At 48.9% G+C, this 18,970-nt stretch overlaps 3 protein-coding genes across 5 annotated transcripts; 1 reads left to right on the top strand and 2 right to left on the bottom strand.

Annotated features, from left to right (window-relative positions):
• Positions 1–366: 366 nt before the first annotated feature.
• KARS1 (lysyl-tRNA synthetase 1) lies at positions 367–10,031 on the bottom strand. Of its 2 annotated transcripts, none has more exons than XM_044427935.1 (14): positions 9,906–10,031; positions 9,561–9,693; positions 8,948–9,113; positions 8,148–8,241; positions 6,490–6,676; positions 6,032–6,157; positions 5,319–5,438; positions 4,052–4,214; positions 3,772–3,945; positions 3,151–3,236; positions 2,238–2,323; positions 1,481–1,607; positions 1,106–1,249; positions 367–548 (listed from the first exon to the last, which is right to left on the bottom strand). In XM_044427935.1, the coding sequence occupies exons 1-14, from the start codon at positions 9,965–9,967 to the stop codon at positions 480–482; spliced, it is 1,737 nt and encodes a 578-aa protein (XP_044283870.1). In that variant the 5' UTR covers positions 9,968–10,031; the 3' UTR covers positions 367–479. The 2 variants fall into 2 exon arrangements, with proteins under 2 accessions (XP_044283870.1, XP_044283867.1); XM_044427932.1 differs by having other exon boundaries at positions 9,780–9,922.
• Positions 10,032–10,101: 70 nt separating this feature from the next.
• Positions 10,102–14,703, top strand: LOC123022343 (TERF2 interacting protein). Of its 2 annotated transcripts, none has more exons than XM_044428007.1 (3): positions 10,102–10,641; positions 11,607–11,701; positions 13,930–14,703. In XM_044428007.1, the coding sequence occupies exons 1-3, from the start codon at positions 10,299–10,301 to the stop codon at positions 14,386–14,388; spliced, it is 897 nt and encodes a 298-aa protein (XP_044283942.1). In that variant the 5' UTR covers positions 10,102–10,298; the 3' UTR covers positions 14,389–14,703. The 2 variants fall into 2 exon arrangements, with proteins under 2 accessions (XP_044283942.1, XP_044283941.1); XM_044428006.1 differs by having other exon boundaries at positions 11,601–11,701.
• Positions 10,138–18,901, bottom strand: CHST4 (carbohydrate sulfotransferase 4). The gene is made up of 3 exons (XM_044428109.1): positions 18,852–18,901; positions 15,787–16,920; positions 10,138–10,262 (listed from the first exon to the last, which is right to left on the bottom strand). Exons 1-3 carry the CDS (start codon positions 18,899–18,901, stop codon positions 10,199–10,201), a joined length of 1,248 nt encoding a protein of 415 aa, XP_044284044.1. The 3' UTR covers positions 10,138–10,198.
• Positions 18,902–18,970: the final 69 nt, after the last annotated feature.

Here is an 18,970-nt window from a genome sequence, read left to right as displayed (position 1 = left end):
ATTACTGGCAACAGCTAGCCCAGGAACAGCCTTTTGGCAAGCCTCTTTAACAGGCAGCGCAAAGCAAGAGGGGGCAATGCGAAAAGCTTCACTCCTCTCCTTAGCTTCTGCAGGTTCCAAAGCACCAGCAAAATCTGCTGGTTAACAACCAATGAAGGGCACTGAGTTAAGATGTACTGGCTTCAGTTGAAACGTTTGCTCAGGCACTGAGGAAATTTCCACTCCTTAGAATCACCTCTTAGTCTGGCTGCAAAGACCAGGCGAAGTTGCTCAGGCACCTTGTGCGAGACCCACCACAAGATAATCAGTCCTGTCCGCATATGCAAAGGGTTCTCACAGAAGATAAAGACAAAATACTAAGAAGAGTATGCGGAAGCACCTTTATTCATGACTGGGAGAATACAGTTGCTTGTCCAGGCCTGCTCAGAGCTACAGCTGCCTCTCCCTCCGCCTGCCTTTCTTCTCTATAGTGTGCCGAGTCACACAGAGGTGCCCTCAGCATTCTTCTTCTTGTCTTCAGGTTTCATAGCTGGAAACAACAACACTTCCTACAAGAAAGATGACATTTCTCAGGACTTGACACAGTTTTCATCCCAAAACATAATTCCCCCATAATTCCCTGGAATCATCCCCAAGCTTCTTTTAAGGGAAATTGTAAACTTCCCTTTAAATTGACATTCACCAAAATTAAACTCCCAAGCACCATCCATTGCACTGCACCAGATTAGCTAGTTTCAGTTGTCTAGCTTTCACAGGCGCTGATGCCAAAGCATCAGCATTGAGCACACGTGTGAACATGGTACTTGTCGGCGTGGTGAAGTGGTTAAGAAGGTGGGAGGACTGGGACCCAGGCAATCTGGATTCCGGTCCCTTGGCCATGCAGCCAGCTGGGTGACTTTGGCCCAGTCACAGACCCTCAGCCCAGCTTAGCTTACAGGGTGGTTGTTATGGGGCTAAGATTGAAAGCAGCAGGAGGAGAATGATGTAAGCAGCCTTGGTTCAGTAGAAGAAAAAAGTAGGATATAAATGACTGCTGCTACAGAATATGCAGAAAGGCACGTGTAGGGCCTGGTGTGTGTGCACTGTGTACTGCCGCTGTGCTTACCTTAATGTTGTTTGAGTCTGTCAGGAACATGGTGAGGCGGTCAATGCCCATGCCCCAGCCAGCGGTGGGAGGAAGCCCATATTCCAGAGCCGTGCAGAAATTCTCATCAATAAACATTGCCTCATCATCACCAGCAGCTTTTGCCTAGAAGGGGATGATAAGTCATCAGTAGGGGCAGAGTCCGCTACCATCCTCATTTACCTAACACAATCCTTTTCCCAGAAGTAGGTTTCAAAAAATCAGCTGCTCCACCTCTCCACCCCAATACACACAACGACTAGCTTCACGTTACTGTGGAGTGCCTCGGATAAAAAATTATTGGTGAAACACAACTCAGGCTGGCACCTGGCTGAACCGCTCACTAGGAGTTCACACCTTGGCCTGATCCTCAAAGAGCTGGCGCTGGCGGAAAGGATCGTTCAGCTCTGTGTAAGCATTGCAGATCTCCTTCTTCATCACAAAAAGCTCAAAACGCTCTGTCAATCCCGGCCGGAAGCGATGCCTGCAAACATACAACAGAAAATGATGGCTGCAGCCCCAAGCCTCGTCTGATGCTGTTCCTCAAAGCTTCTACAGCATGTTCTTCAGAATTTAGGAAAGATCACAATGCACTTGAAACTTCCTCTGAATTTTGCCACATGCATATACCAAAGCAGCAAGTCTGCAAAATTCATTCTATTTCATGTGGTGGAAAAGGAAACTTGAAGGAGGTTTCATGTCCTGCCCATGGAACAAGCGACTCAGCTCCCCACCCCAGGATAACCAACTCAGGTATTCCATTTTCTCTGCAAACAGGTATTCTCCAAAAAAAACCAGCCAATCCCATTCAGAGGCAACAACTTACTTTTGTGTACTAAGAACACAAGAACATGAGAAAAGCCCTGCTCGATCAGATCAAAAGGCCATCCAGTCCAGCACTCCGCACACACAGTGGCGAGCCAACTGCCCACAGGATCCCCCAAGCAGGACCTCCTCCTGCCTCAGCAACTGGTGTATAAACGCATGCCATATCTGGCAATACCCGTCTCCCTGTCTGCAGACTTGTGGAGCACTTTAAATACTGACTGAGCCCTTCAAAACGCTGTGTGTATGCATGTGCTCTGACACTTCTAGACACACCTCCCCCACTTACCATTTGGCTAGGGGGCTCATAATCTGGGGATGATCACAGATGAATGTGGGGTTGATGCATGTGCCTTCCAAACATTCCCCAACCAGCTGGAAAACAAGATAATGGGACGAGGTGGGGAGAGATGGTTAATTTAAACAGCTCCTCAGTCTCAGAAACAGCACAACATGGCCAGATTGTGATGCTCCTCTCCTGCATCTCTCTCCTTCAGACAGCTTGACCTCCTCATTAGAAATTAAACTCTGGTCTAGGGAAGACCCCCCCCCCCAAAAAAAAAAAAAAAACCAATAGCAGGACAATGCTTCCACAGTTGCTTGCAGGGCCACTTTTTCCAAAGCAATCAGCCCATCTTTGACTCTTGGGTATGAAGCATCAGGAAGTAGGGCTCTTTCACCAGCCCCAGGAAGCCACATCTCTAGACATAGCTTCAACATGCTGTCCACCCCCTTAGTTATGCCTCAACAACTTTTGGAAGCAGTGCAGTCTTTGTCCATTCTCACCTGTATGCTTTTTGAAGAGGCAGGATGAGTCATTTGAGGTTCCACTTCAAAAAGGGACTCACAGAAATTACAAGGGAAGCCACTTGAAAGGTTGTCACAAAGAGGACGGCCAGGATCTATTCTTGAACATCCCAGGGTGTGGGGCATGGAATTAACAGGCTCAAGCTATAGGAAGCCAGTTTCTCCTGAACATCAGGAGATGTTCCTGACTGTTAGAGCAGTCCAACAATGGAGCCAAATCCCTCACATGGCTGTGTGTTCTCTCACACCAGAAGCATTCAAGAGACATCTGGACAGCCAACTGAGAGGGACAGCTTGACTTGGAGTCCCACACTAAGCAAGGATTTGGACCCAATGGCCTTCTGGATCCCCTTCAGCCCTACTATTCAATGATTCCACGATCCATTTCCTCTCACCTTATCTAGCAGCCTGGCTGTAGTCCGAGGGGCTGGACATTCAATTCCTTTCTCCTCACAGAGAGCATCAAAGAATTTGCGAGTTTCTGTGTACAAAATTAGAGAGGTCTTAGTGAAACCACTGATTGAAATCCCTTCCCTAGGTGGGGAAGACAGAAATGGTTCGTGTTTCCGTCTTTTATTTATACAGGTTTTTATATACCATCCTCGTAGACAAAATTGACTCTGAACAATTGCAGTCATGAACAAAGAGGAGAGCCAGTGAGAATAAAGCAAAGGACATGACTGCAGATATCAGGGACAGCAGTGTCTGTACAGAAACAACATACAAAGCCACAAGCTACCTGTCTCACTTGTAAGCTTACAGAGAAGGAAGACTCGGCATTCTGCCCCATCCCCCACATGCCCCCGCATCGTATGTGGGACAACAGCCCAGCAAAGAGGCTACGGGGCACTTCAGCAGCTGCTACAGTGCAGTTTTATTAAATTTGGCGTTTGGGTGATGGTGGTGGGGGGCAAGCCAAACGGATGGTACTTTCGGACTGGACAAAGGGATACATATTCTCAAAATAGAGCAATGAAGCTGTTGCTAGCAAGGAGGGAGTTAGCTTCTTCCTGCACCTTCTGTGTTGAACTGATCTGTTGCAGGAAGTTTCACCCCCAGGACTCGCTCCAGCTCATCCACCATACTGATCTTCTGGAAGGGTGGCGTGAAATCGATTTCATAGGCCTGGCCCTCTGGGCCTTCGGGGTGGTACTTTATCTTGTATCCACCAGTGATGTGCTTCACTATTCCTGCAAGGGAAGAGTTTCACTTTAGCCCGACTGAGCTGCCCTCTGCCCATCTCCCACACAGGCCCTTGCACTGACTATGCAAGTCTTTGATATACTGCTCACCAACCTGAAACCATCTGCTCCGTGATCTCCATCAAGTCATGGTAGTCTGCATAAGCCATGTAAAATTCACAGGTCGTGAATTCTGGATTATGAGTTAAATCTATGCCTTCATTCCGAAACTGGCGTCCGATTTCGTAGACCCGATCTATTCCGCCCACCACAAGCATCTGAAATACAGCAGGTGCAGCCATTTCATCGCTTGCACGGCTTTGCAGGAATCCCCACTCAGCCCTCAGATTGCCCACATTTTGCTGTGGATGGAACCTAGAAGTGGACTGAACCGGTGCTGTTGCCATGCCAGGTACACAAGGTAGTCAACACTCTGAAAGTGAAAAATATTCTTTCAATGTGACACAAAGGACTTGAAAACAAACTGGTACCTGTTGCTTGCAGTTTATTCCTCTGCCCCCACCCCCAGGCCTCCAGAAGCATGTTGGGCAATGGTAGCTGTAAACCCTCTTGACTAAGCCCCTCTTGCATCTAGATACTGTCATGTTCGTGTGATTGTGCTGGCAAAGCTGCTCCAACTCTGTCAGCCTGGAGGGAGACCTTTGGCGAACAGCACCTTTCAAGCTTTGCTGGACTCTCAATCCGACTGAGATCTGGCCTTTGACTGGGCTACTCTTTCAGGTTTTGGTTCTGAAACCACTCCAGTGCTTCTCTGATGGTGCATTTAAGGTTAAAAATCCAAACAAGTATAGGAATGTGTCCTCAATAACTGGCTATGCTGGTGACGCGTTCTGGGATCTGAAATCCAAACATCGGGAAAGCTGCCTTGTGTACACCCCACTTTAGAAAAAACACAACCACTGTTTGGGGAGGGGGTTCTTTCTGACGGTGATTCTTTCTGATGTATAAGTCACACACACTTCAGTTTTCCATAGTAATCCATTTCCTGTCAAATTTCAAGGGTCTAAATTTGTTGGGCATTTCAATACTACAATGAGGCAGGGAGGAACTGAAATATAAGTATTCTGTTGGACTCACAGTCTTTAGAAACATGTTTGTTTTGTATCATTAGTGGGTTTGCCTATCCTCCCAACATTTTTGAAATATGTTTGGCTGGGGAGCAGGGATTTCCTCCTGATAGGTTTAGCCAGGTTCTCCCATTCTAGCAGTTTGCTGAACAATTTTCTTAAATTCAGCAGGAAGATCGTGCCTTAAGCACTGATGCAAAGGGCACACAGTGAAGTCTTTAGGTATATCAGCACTACCGCAATCAAGCGATTCAGTTTCACCCTCTTTGCCTGCTTTGCCTACATTGTGCTCACCTTGTGGTAGAGCTCTGGTGCTATTCTCATGTACAAGTTCATGTCCAACTCATTGTGGTAAGTGATAAAGGGCTTTGCCACAGCCCCACCAGGTATGATGTTCATCATGGGAGTCTCGATCTAGCCCAGAACAAACAAAACAAAGTTTTCTGATGCATAAGTGCCTTCATGTAACCCAGTTACCCACCACTGCCCTCAATGGCCTGCCACACAGAGCACCTGAGACACACAAGCACATTATTGTTTGAGAAGGGGAGGGGAAAAGGCTTTTGGCCCACATCTCTTCAGTGGTGAATATCATGGAAATAGAGCAGCAGAAACAAAAAGGTTTCAAGTACAACAGAGCAGGAAACCCAGAAAGACTGGCGTTTATTAGAAATGGACACTAACACCCTGAGAAAGAAGAACACATTTATACAGGATCTGATGACACACCAGTGAACAGTTCTAAGTTTAAATCCCACCAGAGAATATCTTTATATCAAATATGAACAGTATGTCCCAAAGCATGTGTCTAAAGCATCAGTCTCCTTAGAAAGACGGATGCAGCACAGAACTGTCCATGCAAAATCTTGTTACACCTGATACTATTTTAATTTAAAAAACAGAGAACCATAAATTCTGTCTAAGTTTGCTGAACCAGCAATGGATTTTCTTCCTAAATCCACAGAAGTGCTATATCATGGGATTTTTTTAAAAATCCAAGCACTCACCTCCAGAAAGCCCAACTCATCCATAAAGTTTCGAAGGTATGTTATAATTTTTGCTCGTATAATGAATTTCTGTCTCACAAAATCATTAAGAATTAAATCCAGGTATCTCTGCCGGAATCTTGTTTCCTGAAAACAGTAGTAGGTTTTAGAGCACAAAATGTACAGAAGCAGGTTAGATACACAAAGAGGCAGTCTAACTGAGGAGAAAACAGCAGTAGCAAGAGTGGTGTAAAGGTGGAAAGTACAGGACTGGGACTCAGGAGATCTGGGTTCTAGTGCCCACTTAGCCATGGAGCTAACTGGGTGAATTTGGGCCAATCGCAGACTCTCATCCCAGCCTACCTCACAGGCTTGTTCTTGTGAGGATAAGATTGAAAGGAGAATTCTGTAAGTCACCTTGAGTTCCTTAAAAGGGAAAAGGCATGATATAAATATAATAAACAAATAAAGGATGATACCTTGTCTTTGAGCCCAAAATGAAGATGAGGTAGCATGTGGAGGCACGGTGAGAGCAGAGTGATTTCATACGGAATAATGCTCAGTTCTCCCTTCTTTGTCTTACCAGGGTTCCCTTGGACCCCGATAATGTCTCCACGGCGAAGTTTGTTATTAACGTGCATATATTCCTCTTCGGATTTGTAGTTCCTGAAAAGTTTTTGAACATGCCTTGTATTAGCAGAGCTCTTCTCGGCAAGCATTGTCCCATCACCAAGTACAAAAGAAACAGATACAGTGCACTCTCTCCCATACCTCATTGCCTTTGGAAGATTACCTGCAGCAAGCATGCATGTGCACATGTGCGCACGCACACACACCGCTGTGAAAAAGCAAGACACCTGCCGAAATGCCTGGGACATAAAGCCCGTTTCAGTCCTTTATTTGGAAGAGTAAGCCTTGCTCTCTGAACTTGCCCACAGACAGCAGGGTCATGACGGGGAAGAGTTGATAATTAGGCCACACTGGCAGCCATATTCCAATTTCTGAAAGCTCACGTTTGTATGCACCCAACTCCCACAACCCCTATGCAGTTTGAGAAGACAGCACTTGGCATACCAGAATATGGAGCACTGAAGTAGTTGCAGCTCTATAGGCATAGGCAGTATATACACTGGAAGTGAAGATCTACATAAGGTAACCTGAGTAGGTGCTGGAAAAGAGCTGTAGCAAGGCCACTGAGGAGATGCTTCTCTAACAACCGTTGATCACATCAATGCATCTCTCTTTAGCAATACATGCCTCACTCTTTGTTCGCCCTTTGTTGGGGTTTGGCTGTCTACTCTGGCTAATAGGGCCTAACAGGGCACCTCTAGGCCTACGCAATCAAGCTATTCTAGCCATGAAAGAAGACCAAAGCGATCAAAGCATGAAGGATGTAGACGTTTCTAACACAGTCTACAATTGAAATAGACGGCATCATGCTTTGGACTATGGCCCTCACCAGCCCCAGCCAGCATAACAGGAGCTGTAGACCAAAAGATTTGGAGGGCACCAAGCTGCCCACCCATCATCTACTATAACATTCTACAGTCAAATTGTATCAATGCTTTTAAGTTCGTAATAGTTGATAAAATAATATCAAAATATTGCAGTGACCACAAAATGATCCACACAGAAAAATAAACTAAGTGACAAGCAAAACAAAACAATGCTCCTGTTCTGGCAACCATTACATACATTCTGAGGAGTGGGCAAGGTGTTGCTCATGGGGACCAGTGCCTCAGATAGCTTCTTTGATGTCCAGACACACTATACTCCTCCCAATTTTTAAAAAGCATAATTGTGCATTAGTGGCAGGTAAGACTGCTTTAAAGCAAAGTGGGAGCCGCTAGCAGCTGTCATCTTGCTCTCCCAGGAATGTCCCTGAGTTGGTGACACATCCTTTTTGACTAGCCAGACCCATGCATGGCAGGCACGTTATAGTTGCATCCATGAGTGTTTCTCAAATTTCCAGATGCCAAAAGGCCCAAAAAGAGACATCCAGAAAATAGCTGCTCATCTGGAACAATTCTGAGCCCCAAATCATGCTGTACTTTCATTTTCACTTTCTGTGAATTGAAGAAGTAAAGCAGAAGCAATAACTGGCTGCTTTTCTACTGTGTACTTTAGAATGTTTTACCTGGAGTTTGCCATGACTTGCAACTTAACTCCCTCCCCACGAAGATCATAGAAGATTAATTTGCCTCCAGAAGCACGTTTTGCATGGATCCGACCTAAACAGCAAAGTTACATAGCAGTTACATTAAAAAGTGACAAGAGAATGAGAAAAGATTCGATGTGATCACAGCAAATACGCAACACCCTGATCAAAGACAAGGATCAAAACAAGAACAGAAATGCCTCAAAATGTATCAGTTGCAGTGAGAACATATAGTGAAGAATGGCAGCAAATCACATGCTGCCGTTTGTGGAGCTCTCACCAGAAACCAATTCACTAGGGACTGGAGCAGCTAAACAGCACATGCAATTTAGAGACACATGAATTGTGTTTCTTCAGCTTCAGGTCAAACTTAAAGGCAAGGGATACACTACTCGCAGTCCTCATACCACCACCAAATTTTAACCCCCCAGAAGTAGCTGGCACTGCCATTTCCACACCACAAAAAATAGCAGTGCTAGGCAGACTCATGGGGGTGAGGGGAGAAGAGGAGAAGGCTTTAGCATATAACACCTGTCAACACCAGATATAGCCCTTTGGACCAATAAAGTCCAGCACCCCATAGGATCTGTGGCAGCAATGGCAGTTCCACTGATCTCCACAAGGGGAGCACAATATACTGTACATGAAAAGTCATAATCATCTGCTCTTGTAAACTACTCCAACAACATTGCACCAAGTTTCTTCTGTAGACATCACTGTAAAGGGATGTGGCAGAGACAGGTCACTTCTTTTTCTAAGAACCCCAGGTGAGCCTTTACCTGCCAGTCTCACTGTGATATCAGTTAGGTGATCTCCTGCCTGTAGGTGGCTATATTTGTCTATGAAGTCTGTCAGGGACAGATCCACATGGAACTTATGTGGGTAGGGATCTTCAGAGGTGCCCTTCAGCTGCTGGATGGCAAGACTGCGAATCTTATAGTATTGCTGCCAGACAGAAGAGAGATAAAGAAGTTTATCAATGCCCAAAATAGCACATGACAGCCAGATCTTCCAGGACACTTGCATGATGTAAAATACCAACAGCTGTTGCACAGTGCAGAAGCACTTGATGTCTATTTCCATCAGTTCCACAGAAAAGTGTCTCTAGAGAGTAAGGAGAGAAAAGAAGGGAAGGGACGGGGTACACTTCCGGAAGCCCCTTTTCTCCCCCCTCCCCCAGCCTGCATGTTCAGTTCTCCGTGGCAATCGGGACCCTTCGCCAAAAACGTGGTATTTTCCACAAGTGGCTTCAGTACCATCACCGAGTGGGACGTGGCAGCAAGCACTTCCTGCTCCCGCAAGTGAGCAGGAGGCGCCCGGCCAGTTCGCGGCCTTCCCGGGCATCCCCGCAGAAGCCACCGGCCCATCCTTTCCCTTCCCACAGCAGCTCACGTTGGGATCAAGGCTCTCTTCATCGGCTACGGCACAGTCGAGGCCACCCGCCGAGGCCTTCTCGCCCTGCGCCTTCTGCTTCGCCTCCTTCTCCGCCACTTTCTTTTCCGCCTTCAGGCGGCGCTTCAGCTCGCTGAGGGGGGAGAGGGGGAGAGGAAGCCTCAGAGCCGGGCCCCAGCGGGCCCCCTTCCCCTTCCTCCGCCTCTGCCCGCCACCCACCTCTGCCGCCGAGTCGGGGCCTCCCTCACGCCGCTGCCGCTCCAGCTCCGGAGCGGCCGAGCCCAAGCCAGGCAGCGGCCCCTCAGCAGCCGCCCGAGGCCGAGCATGGGGCCGCCGGAGACTCACTTCTTGCTGAGGGGGGCCTCGGCCTCCGCGGCCAGCGGAATCCCCGCGAGCGGCGTCGCCATCTGCCCTGCCTCGCCGTCCCGTCGGAGCCACGGGAAGCGAAAACGAAAGCGCTTCCGGCCGGCCGGCCGGCCAGCTCCGCGGGCGCCACCGGGGCCACTGCGCCTGCGCGCGCGAATTGGCGGGAGGACGGGCGCCGCCGGAAGTGCGTCTCCGCGCCCCTCACCTGGACGGCGCCACTGGCGGGACCCCCCGAGCGCGTGCAGGGTGCCCTCCTCTCGCGCGCCCAGGGCTCAGGACGGAGGGAGGGAAGCGGAGGAAGAAGGAGGGCTCGGCCCGTTCAGACGCCTTGGCCTTGCGGTCGCTGGCCTCGACGAGGGCGGTGAGAGGGCGATGCCTGTCCCAGGAGGGGCCGCGAAGGCGTCGCAGGTGCTTCCTGCGCCTCCGCCACAGCAGCGGCGGCTCTTCCAGGAGGAGGACGGCAGCGGCCTGCGTTTCTATTTGCGGCCTGGAGTGGACAAGGCGAACCTGGCACCACTTATCCTGCGTGAAGGAGGCCACATATGCCATGTGCAGGAGCCCAGGGCCATCCTGCTGGCTCGAGCTGCAGAGGTGCCAGCAGGAACCGCGGGGAACTTCATCTCCATCAGTTATGTCACTGACTGTGTGGCCCGCAAGGAACGGCTGCCCATGGAGCACTACCGCCTGCACTCAGAGCCTCCCCGCTTTGCCGTGGGTAAGGCCAGCCCTGAGGGCCGGGCGCCATTCATGACGGCTGAGGGCCAAACCCTGGTGTTGTACGTGTAGTGAGCAGCCGGGGAGCGGGGCGGGGGGGGGGGTCAGGCGGCTGCCACTACCTGCATGGCCTTCTGGAAGGACCTAGCACAGGCCCAGGTCATCCCACACTCACGGCAGGCCAAGCACAACTGCTGCCTCAAGCAGCTGCAGCACTGGACACCTCTGCACCTGCCAGCCCAGAGTCTTCCGCCTGGTTCTGTTGCCATGGCTGTGGCTAGGAAGGGGCAGCTGCAAAGACCTGGCAGCTTAAGGGCGGCAAGAGGCAGAGCTGCTGCCAGGAAGGAATTTGTGTGCAACAATCCCCCTGCCTGTCTACCAGGACTGCCACCACCACCTGCTATGCTGTCAGGCTGTCAGTTGGTGCAGCTTGTTTGGAGTGTCTGGGACCAGCCGTCATACCTGTTGCAGATGCACAGCCTTTTCATTCTTTTCTCTCCCTAGAACCTTCCTACAGGCTCCTATATCTTAGTTCTCTTTCTTCCCAGCTCCCATCCTTCAGTGACTCTGCATCCAAATTGTTTGTGTCTCGGGGACCAGTTTCTTGCCTGTTTAGTGCAGTTCCTCCTGGCTTGTATGGGATTTTCTCTAGCCAAATTGATAAATATTAGAGAAAATAGATTTTTGCAGTATCTGCTTGTCACCTTCAGCTAGTTTGCTCTATCTTGGTGTTAAGTCTCTGGCCTGCTTCTTAAGTTTCCCATTGCACTCTTTTTGAGCCTGATCCTGTCAAGCTGGGGGAAGCCATCAGAACAAAAACCTTGATTTTCTTATGATGTTCTCCCATTTTATAAGAGCGAAAGCTGCTGTGGTACTCATTGTAACAACAGCACAAGGTTGGGATGGAAAGGTAGTTTGAATTTTTTCTCTCTCATGCCAGTGAACATTGTTCTTTAACAGCCTCAGGAAGTAAGAAAGTGATGGGTCAAAAGTGCGCAGCAGAAGGATCGAAGGCACAGAGCATTTTCCAGATCGCCAACGAAGAATTTGAAGACAATGAGGTACAAATACTCTTGTACAGGACAGCAGTGTGTGTGTCAGCCTAGACTGCAGCTGGGTTTATGTCAGAACCTAGTGATGTGCATTTGATGTCTTAGATCTTGGGCACCGCTACAGTGGCTTGTTTCCATGCTTGCTGCTCCCATTAATGCAGTTTTTAGGGAGCAGCCACGCAATGTTGTTGCTGACCTGACGCATTCCAGCGTTTTCCCTGTTGTCCTCACATCAGACCTTATTTGGGGCAGTAATAGAAAAGTAACTTAAAGTAACTTGTGCCCATTTGCAACACCAGCCTACCCAGTGTGAACTGGCAAAGCACCGTGGAGGTGTTGGAGGACATTTTCATGGAAAGCCGTAGTGGCCCTCTAGGTCTTATGGATAAATTAAGAATTAGTAAATCAGGATCTACCTTAATGCAAATGTGAAAGTCGTGATTTCCTAACAGAAATGTGTCACTTGTCCCTGAGATTGGTCTCCATACCCGAGGAGTGGAAAGTGGCCAATATAAAACCAATTTTTAAAAAGGGCCAGAACATTGACAGCATAGTTTGCTGATAATGCAGTGGGATCTGCTTCCAGTTAAATTTGTCTAGGATTGTTGCCTTAATATCTGGTCAGGGTAAATCGATGGAAAACATTATATGATAAAACTATTATGTATATGGAAAGAGACAATTTGCTGAAAAAAGGATCAACATGTACAGATATGTCTTGTCTTGTGAACCTTTTCAAGTCCTTTTGAGTGGCAACAGGCAGGTAGGTTGGAATGATCCAGTGTGTGCCTTGTGTGCTTGGGCTTCTGGAATATTTCTGATGAATCCCTCGCCAGTGGCTCCTGAGCAAGATTAACAGTTGTGGAATAAGAGGAAGGCCCTCTTATAGATTGGCAGCAGATTAAAGGACAGAAAGAGAATAAGAATAAATGGACAGTTCTCACAGTGGAAGGATGATAGCAGCAGTGCCTTCCCAGAACCTATCAAGGCTGATTTTTAAAAAATTATTTATAAATGATAGGGAGTTACATTTGAGCAGTAGGGTGGTCAGCTTTGCTCACGACAGCAAATAATTTAGGATGACTAAAACAAACCAAACAATAGACTAGGAAAGGCTGCAGAAGGACGTTTCCAAATTGTGTAAATGGAAGTTAAAATGGTAAATGTGGTTCTGCATAAGCAGTGGTCATGTACACTGATAAGATCTGGGCTGGTGGTGCCTGATGAAGAAAGCAATCCTAGGGTTGCAATGAACTGGGTTTTTTTTTTAAGGTAAGTTTTGTGAACTGCACAGAAAACTTTGGCAATTTAGAAAACCAATAAATAAATGGCTTCATAGAATATCAGCAAAATAAGTGGCTACATAAAAATTGGGGAATCCATGCTAGCGACAATTACATGTTACACATTACATGGGAACTACATGTTATTTCGATGTTAGGGGTAAGATGACTGGAAGATGACTGGAACTGTACCTGTCAGTATTGTAATGCTGGAGAGGTTGCAAATCTATGGAGCAAACCATCTTGGAATCCTCCATACAGTTGTGGTCAATATACCTACAAAATGCTGTTGTAGACCTGGAGATGCTGCAGCTAAGCTCAGCTAGGGTGTTCAGGGTGATGATGCGTCTCCCCACAATGAAAGGCTTCAGCATTTGGGGGTTTTTAGCTTAGGAAAAATGTGGAAAAGAGTAAATAGCAGGAGAACACCCTCTCAGGAAAAACCAGAATTCAGTGGGGTCAACCAGTGGGGCTCACTCAGTGAAACTGAATGGTCAAAGATAGACAACAATAGACAAAGGAAGTACTTTTTCACATAGTAAGCAATCCATCTGTCAGGGTCCAGGGCCATGATGGGAGAAGCAGGAGACAAGACAGAGACACTGGAACCAGGGCAACAGAACTTGAGACAAGTCAGATCCTGACACCATCAGGGGAGCAAACCATAAAAATGCCTGATAACCCGCACTTATATCTATAAGCTCCTTACTGTTTCTACCAGCACACAATAGGGGCCATTTCTTTGAGATCTGTTTCCTACGATGTATTTTATCTTTCCTTTTGTTTTTCTTGTCTTGATATTCCACCATCTTGCTACTTAGTTTGGCATCCCCTCTCTCATTGAATTTAGTATATTGTTCAACAGCAGAAAAGGGCCTAAAAACACTGGTATTTACAGCCCATTCAACGAATTGTTGACTAAGCCTGACAAGGCCTGAATTGCTTTCCTTCCAGGGGGATAATGAGACCCTCAATACTTGTGAAGATATATCACCAAACCCCACAAAACTCAAGACCTCCAAAGAAGCACCGTCTTCAAATCCCAAGGTTGGGTTGCCTGAGTTGGCCCCTGGTGCCAGTTCTGCTGTGCTGCAAAGCCCGCTCCCAGAGGAAGAAGGGCCTCCAGGGCCCTCTGCCATGGAGGTGGCCATGGCAGTTGACGATATAAAGCATTTCATGGGCAAATTCAAAATGGACCTGGCCACTGTGATGCAAGCTTTTCTGAAAAACAGCGGGGAAGTAGAGGCTGTGGAATCTTGTCTGTACACTGGACAGCGAGCAGATGGCTTCCCTTTTTGGAGCAGGCAGGATGATTTGAACTTGCTGAAGGGTGAAGATGATTTCAGAAGACAGCTGGTAGCAAAATACGGGGCTGAGAATGTGACTAGGCGGGTGGCATTCAGAAAAAACTAGTACATGGCAGGAGGGATTTGTGGGGCTGCCCCAGTGTAGGAGAGCCCTCCCCTACCTAATGCACCTTTTGTTCACAGGCATTTTCTGTGCTGTGAACTGGCTGTGCCTTCGATGAGAGTCTTTCTGGAGGCTGGCAGCTCGCAGTCAGTCTCTGCCATGATTAAAAATGGAAATAATAGATGTGACCAAGATACTGCATCTTTTTGCTTTTCTCCTGTTTGTATAGAAAGACTTTGTTCCTTTAGTGAGTTTCTTCTTAATCGAGATTGCAACTGTTGTTGACCTGACAATAAACCTGGACATCTTTTCATCTGATGCACAGCTATTTCCTTGTATCTGTATCACTTAGCAAATGGGTTTAAAGTGATCTCTCATCTTTATTCAGAGCAGGAGCAGCAACTCTGGACAGTCCTCTGAGTGGGATGCTGTGACTTGGTATCCTGCAACAGCAGGGGGTTGGACCTGATGGCCTTCATGGCCCCTTCCAACTCTACCATTCTATGATTCTATGAACATGAACAATTCTTTTAAGATGTTGTTTCATTCTTTTTGTCTTTTTTATTTTTGATTATTATTCACTGCTGTGGAATCTTCTTAGGAGTGAAGTAGTATAGAAATGTTGCAAAGAAATGAATGAATGTGTTTTCCTGTGCCCAGTTGCTCCAGATGTGGCATTTGTCATTTATCTCATTCAAGGATCAACAGTTTGGTGGGTTTCATAATCAGCTAATATGTGTCACTGCTATAAGCCCATCTCTGAACACTTCAGGAGGGCTGGTGTCTTGTTTCTGACGTTACACTCAAAAGAAGGACACATGCGAGAACCAGGAGCAGGTGGGGGGCTGGGCACTCTCCATGGACAGCAGCTGCGTATATTCTCCATTTAGATATTGCTGACCAGGTATTGGGAGGGAGCTGCCCCCCTCTGGGAGACCCTAACGGGTGGTTTTGGGGCAGAGAAAAGATGCACTGTTGCAGCAGGGTCCCTGTTAATGGGCCAGAACCACCTTTTGCCCATTATTTGTTTCAGAGGAGGGCTTTCTCAGTCATACCGCCATGTTTAAGAAAGTGCCTAAGAGGATAGACTTCCACTTCCAGAGCCTCCTGAGGCACTCACCACACAGGCTCTCCTCCTTTGGACAGTGAGTGGGCCAGACAAACAGGGTGTAGCTTGTCTGGCTCCTCAGATTTTGCCATCTTTCCTGCAGGGTAAGTGCAGTTTAGGAACAGCTCTGTTGGCCACTTCGCTTGGTGGCCCTCTCGCCACCTTGCTTGGTTATCCAGTTCAGGCTTTTGTGCACCACTTACATCCAAGCAAAGTAGTGGAGCCCTGAAGCAGAAGGTGACGAGGCTACTTTCCACTCACTTTCTTGTTTGGGAAGTGGTGCTTGAGCATTCAAGAGATCCAGCGCCATGTTCTTCTGTTCTTCCTCAGATGTGACTTGCTGATAGCCCAGAAGCTCCATAGCATCCTTGCAGATGTCCTGCAGCTTTGCTATCTGGAGATAGGGGAGGCTTCTCCTCCAAGCCTGAGACACATCAAGCGCATCTCTGGCATCTGTGTCAAAGGCTCGCCTGCCCAGACCTTGCCCATGCGTGATGTTGTGCACCCAGGACTGAAGGTTGGGCATGAAGCAGAGTCCTGCAAAGCTGTACAGCCGGGCAGCCTCAGCCACAGGATCGTGCACAATGTCTTCATAGCGAACCAGTAGATAGCGGTCTCGGAGGCGGCCAGGAAGACCCCACCTGCCTTCTTTGTAGATCTTCATGTGGCTCTTGCAGATCTCCTGCATGACGATGTAGGAGTCCTCGGGCTCCATGGCCTGGCCCTGGTGCCTCACCACAATCTTGTTGTCATGAGCCAGTAGTGCTGCCGTGTTCTTGCGGGAGTGGAAAACAGCCCTGGGGTCACGGACCAAGTGGATGATTTTGAGGTTCAGCGAGGGGTCAGCGAGGAGAGGATAGAGCACCTTGAGGTCAAAGAACCGGACCTCCTTCAGGACTACGTGGCTGTAGGTCTTGCAGGCCTCCTCCACTTTGCTGAAGGGGTACTTGCCACAGAGGGTTCTGCAAGCATCCTTAGTAATTATGTCACTGCGTTGGAAGGAGTTACAGGCTGGTGGGGAGCACAAGGCCCGGCTGGCTTCCCACTGGAAGAGGGCAGACTTATTCCTGCGTTCCAGCATGTAGGCATCAAAGACAGACATGTCACACTTGAAGACGGAACGGACTAGGTCCCGCACGGCCATGTGCAACACCTTGGCACTGTTTTGCTGCATGGCTGCCCACACGTGCCAGGCAGGCTCCATCAAGTAGAAGACGTCCGGGTGCTGGCTGAAGAGCTGCCCCAGAAAGGAGGACCCTGACCTCCACGATGACAGGATGAGGATGTGAGCCTGGGCTGGCTTCTCTAGTTGTGGACTTTTCCTGCTGTAAAGCTGAGCAAAGAAGCTGAGGAGAGCCAGGGTCTGAATCACAGCCAAGATTTCAAGCACTGACAACTTTTTTCTCTTCCACATGGCAGCCAGGGGTCTGGAAAGAGACAGAGAAAGAAAAAAGGAGTACATTTCTAAGGGCTGGCTCTCATCAAAGCCAGATGTTGTGTGGGTTCACACCTGAAATATCTGGGGCTCAAGAGCGTAGGTGGGGCATGGGGAAGATGTTGGCAGACTTTGGAGCTGGTATTGCCGGGAAGCCAGCAAGTCTTTCAGTGTGCTCCTCTTGTCCATCCATCACCATCTCTCCATGATTTGTGGAGGATAGGAAAGGCCATTTATCCTGATGGCTGCATGCCTTCCTCCAAGATGGCAAGCTTCAGCCCTGCCTCCAAATACTTGTGTGCAGCTGGGGAGCAGTCATGACAGAAGGATGCTTGACCACTGTGGGATTCCTTGACCACTGTGGGATCAGAATGCTTGACCACTGCTTGACCACTGTGGGATCAGAATGTGGGATTCCTTTTATTTATTTATTTATATTTTATTTATTTTTTCGATTTATATCCTGCCTTTTCCTACAAAAGGCTCAAGGCAGCTTACATCTCCTCCATCTTATCCCCACAACAACAACCCTGTGAGGTAGGTTGGGCTGAGAGCCTGTGACTGGCCCAAAGTCACCCGGTTGGCTCCATGGCTGAGCGGGGACTAGAACCCAGATCCTCTGAGTCCCAGTCCCATGCTCTTAACCGCTACCCCACACTGGCTCTCTTTTGGTTGGATCCAGCTTGACTGCTCTTCTGGTTTGCTTGGCAGGGGCCTGGGTGTCACCAGAAAGCACCCTTATTTTTGGCTTTGGCATTTAAGAGCTTCACTCATCATTTTCTCCCTTGTGACTTGTCCCAAAACCTCTCCCCAGCTTTCACAGGGATGCAACTGATTCAGCAGGTAGCCACCTGGCTGCAGGCCATAGCTGACAGCGACACAGGCTGGAGACATGCAACCAAGCGGCTGACCAGAGAGCCTCTTTTGTGTTGCGTTCCACCACGGGGAGGCAGGGACTTCCTCTGCAGAAGGCACAGACATCCTGCTTGGCCACCAAACACAGAAGCAAGCCATATGTGACTAGGCAGAAAGATGCCTAAACTATCTGGGAAAATAAACTAACTGGCTGACTTCTGAAAAACAAGTGCACTGAAGAGCAAGAAAGTCCCGCAAGTTCACAGCCTCCACTCCCTGGCTAGGAAAAGGAACCCCTGTGGCAGGCAACTAATTCTTGGATGGATCCAGTGCCCACTCTCTGGGCAGAGGACAGGTCCAGGTCTTGGAGCAAGGCCTGCCTGAGCATCCAGCTCCCCAAGGCCTCACTGGGGTGCCTAGCAGTCAGGCTGGGTCTGGCGCATGGCTTTCCCGGGAGAGTCTCCCAATAGTCTTGTATGGCAGCCCGCAGCCTTTCTCTTAGGGTCCTGTTCTAGATGGTGCGCCCAAACTCCTGTCCACGACAACTCCGATCCTTCTGCAGTGGCAGCAGTAGTCCCATTCCCCAGCTTGGGAGGACAGCCCAGGCCTCAGCACCACTGTCTGAGGACAGCCAGCTCATTGGTGAAGAGCATGGGGAGGCAGCTGCACCAGTCAGGAGTGCCCCTCCGCCCCGCATCTCCCAGGGCATGCCCCACTCTGGCCCTGACTGCCACGCGTATACGTCCTCTGAAGTTGTCCTCGGATGGATGATCATATTCGGACTGACCACTTCTCTCTTGTGAGGAGCCCCAGGTGGCTGCCATGGCCCTCCTCCCATGTAATCTTCACAGGAGCCCTGTTAAGTGACTGTTAAGTCAGTGACTGGCCCTGAGTCACCCAGAGCAGCTCCATGACCGGACTTGGACTCCGATCTCCCTAGTCCCAGACCAGCACCCCCATCCCGGCGTCACAGTCCCCCGTGCTCTTGCCCACTTTGCTGTTGTGCACCACGAGCGTGCAGGTGCTCGGGGCGCTGACTGCCCACCCTTGCTTTCCTCTCCCGCTTACCTCCTGTTGGTGCCCAGGCGTCTTGGAGCTGGCAGCGCAGCCTCCTTCATTGCCTCCAGCCAAGTGACCACCGGGAGGGGCTGGGCGGCGTCAAACCCCGCCCATCCTCTGCCTGGAGG

Source organism: Varanus komodoensis, unplaced genomic scaffold (genome assembly GCF_004798865.1).
Source record: "Varanus komodoensis strain SLA01 unplaced genomic scaffold, ASM479886v1 scaffold19, whole genome shotgun sequence".
NCBI lineage: Eukaryota > Metazoa > Chordata > Lepidosauria > Squamata > Varanidae > Varanus > Varanus komodoensis.
Note: the sequence above shows the minus strand (reverse complement) of the source record. Positions and strands in the feature narration are given on the sequence as shown.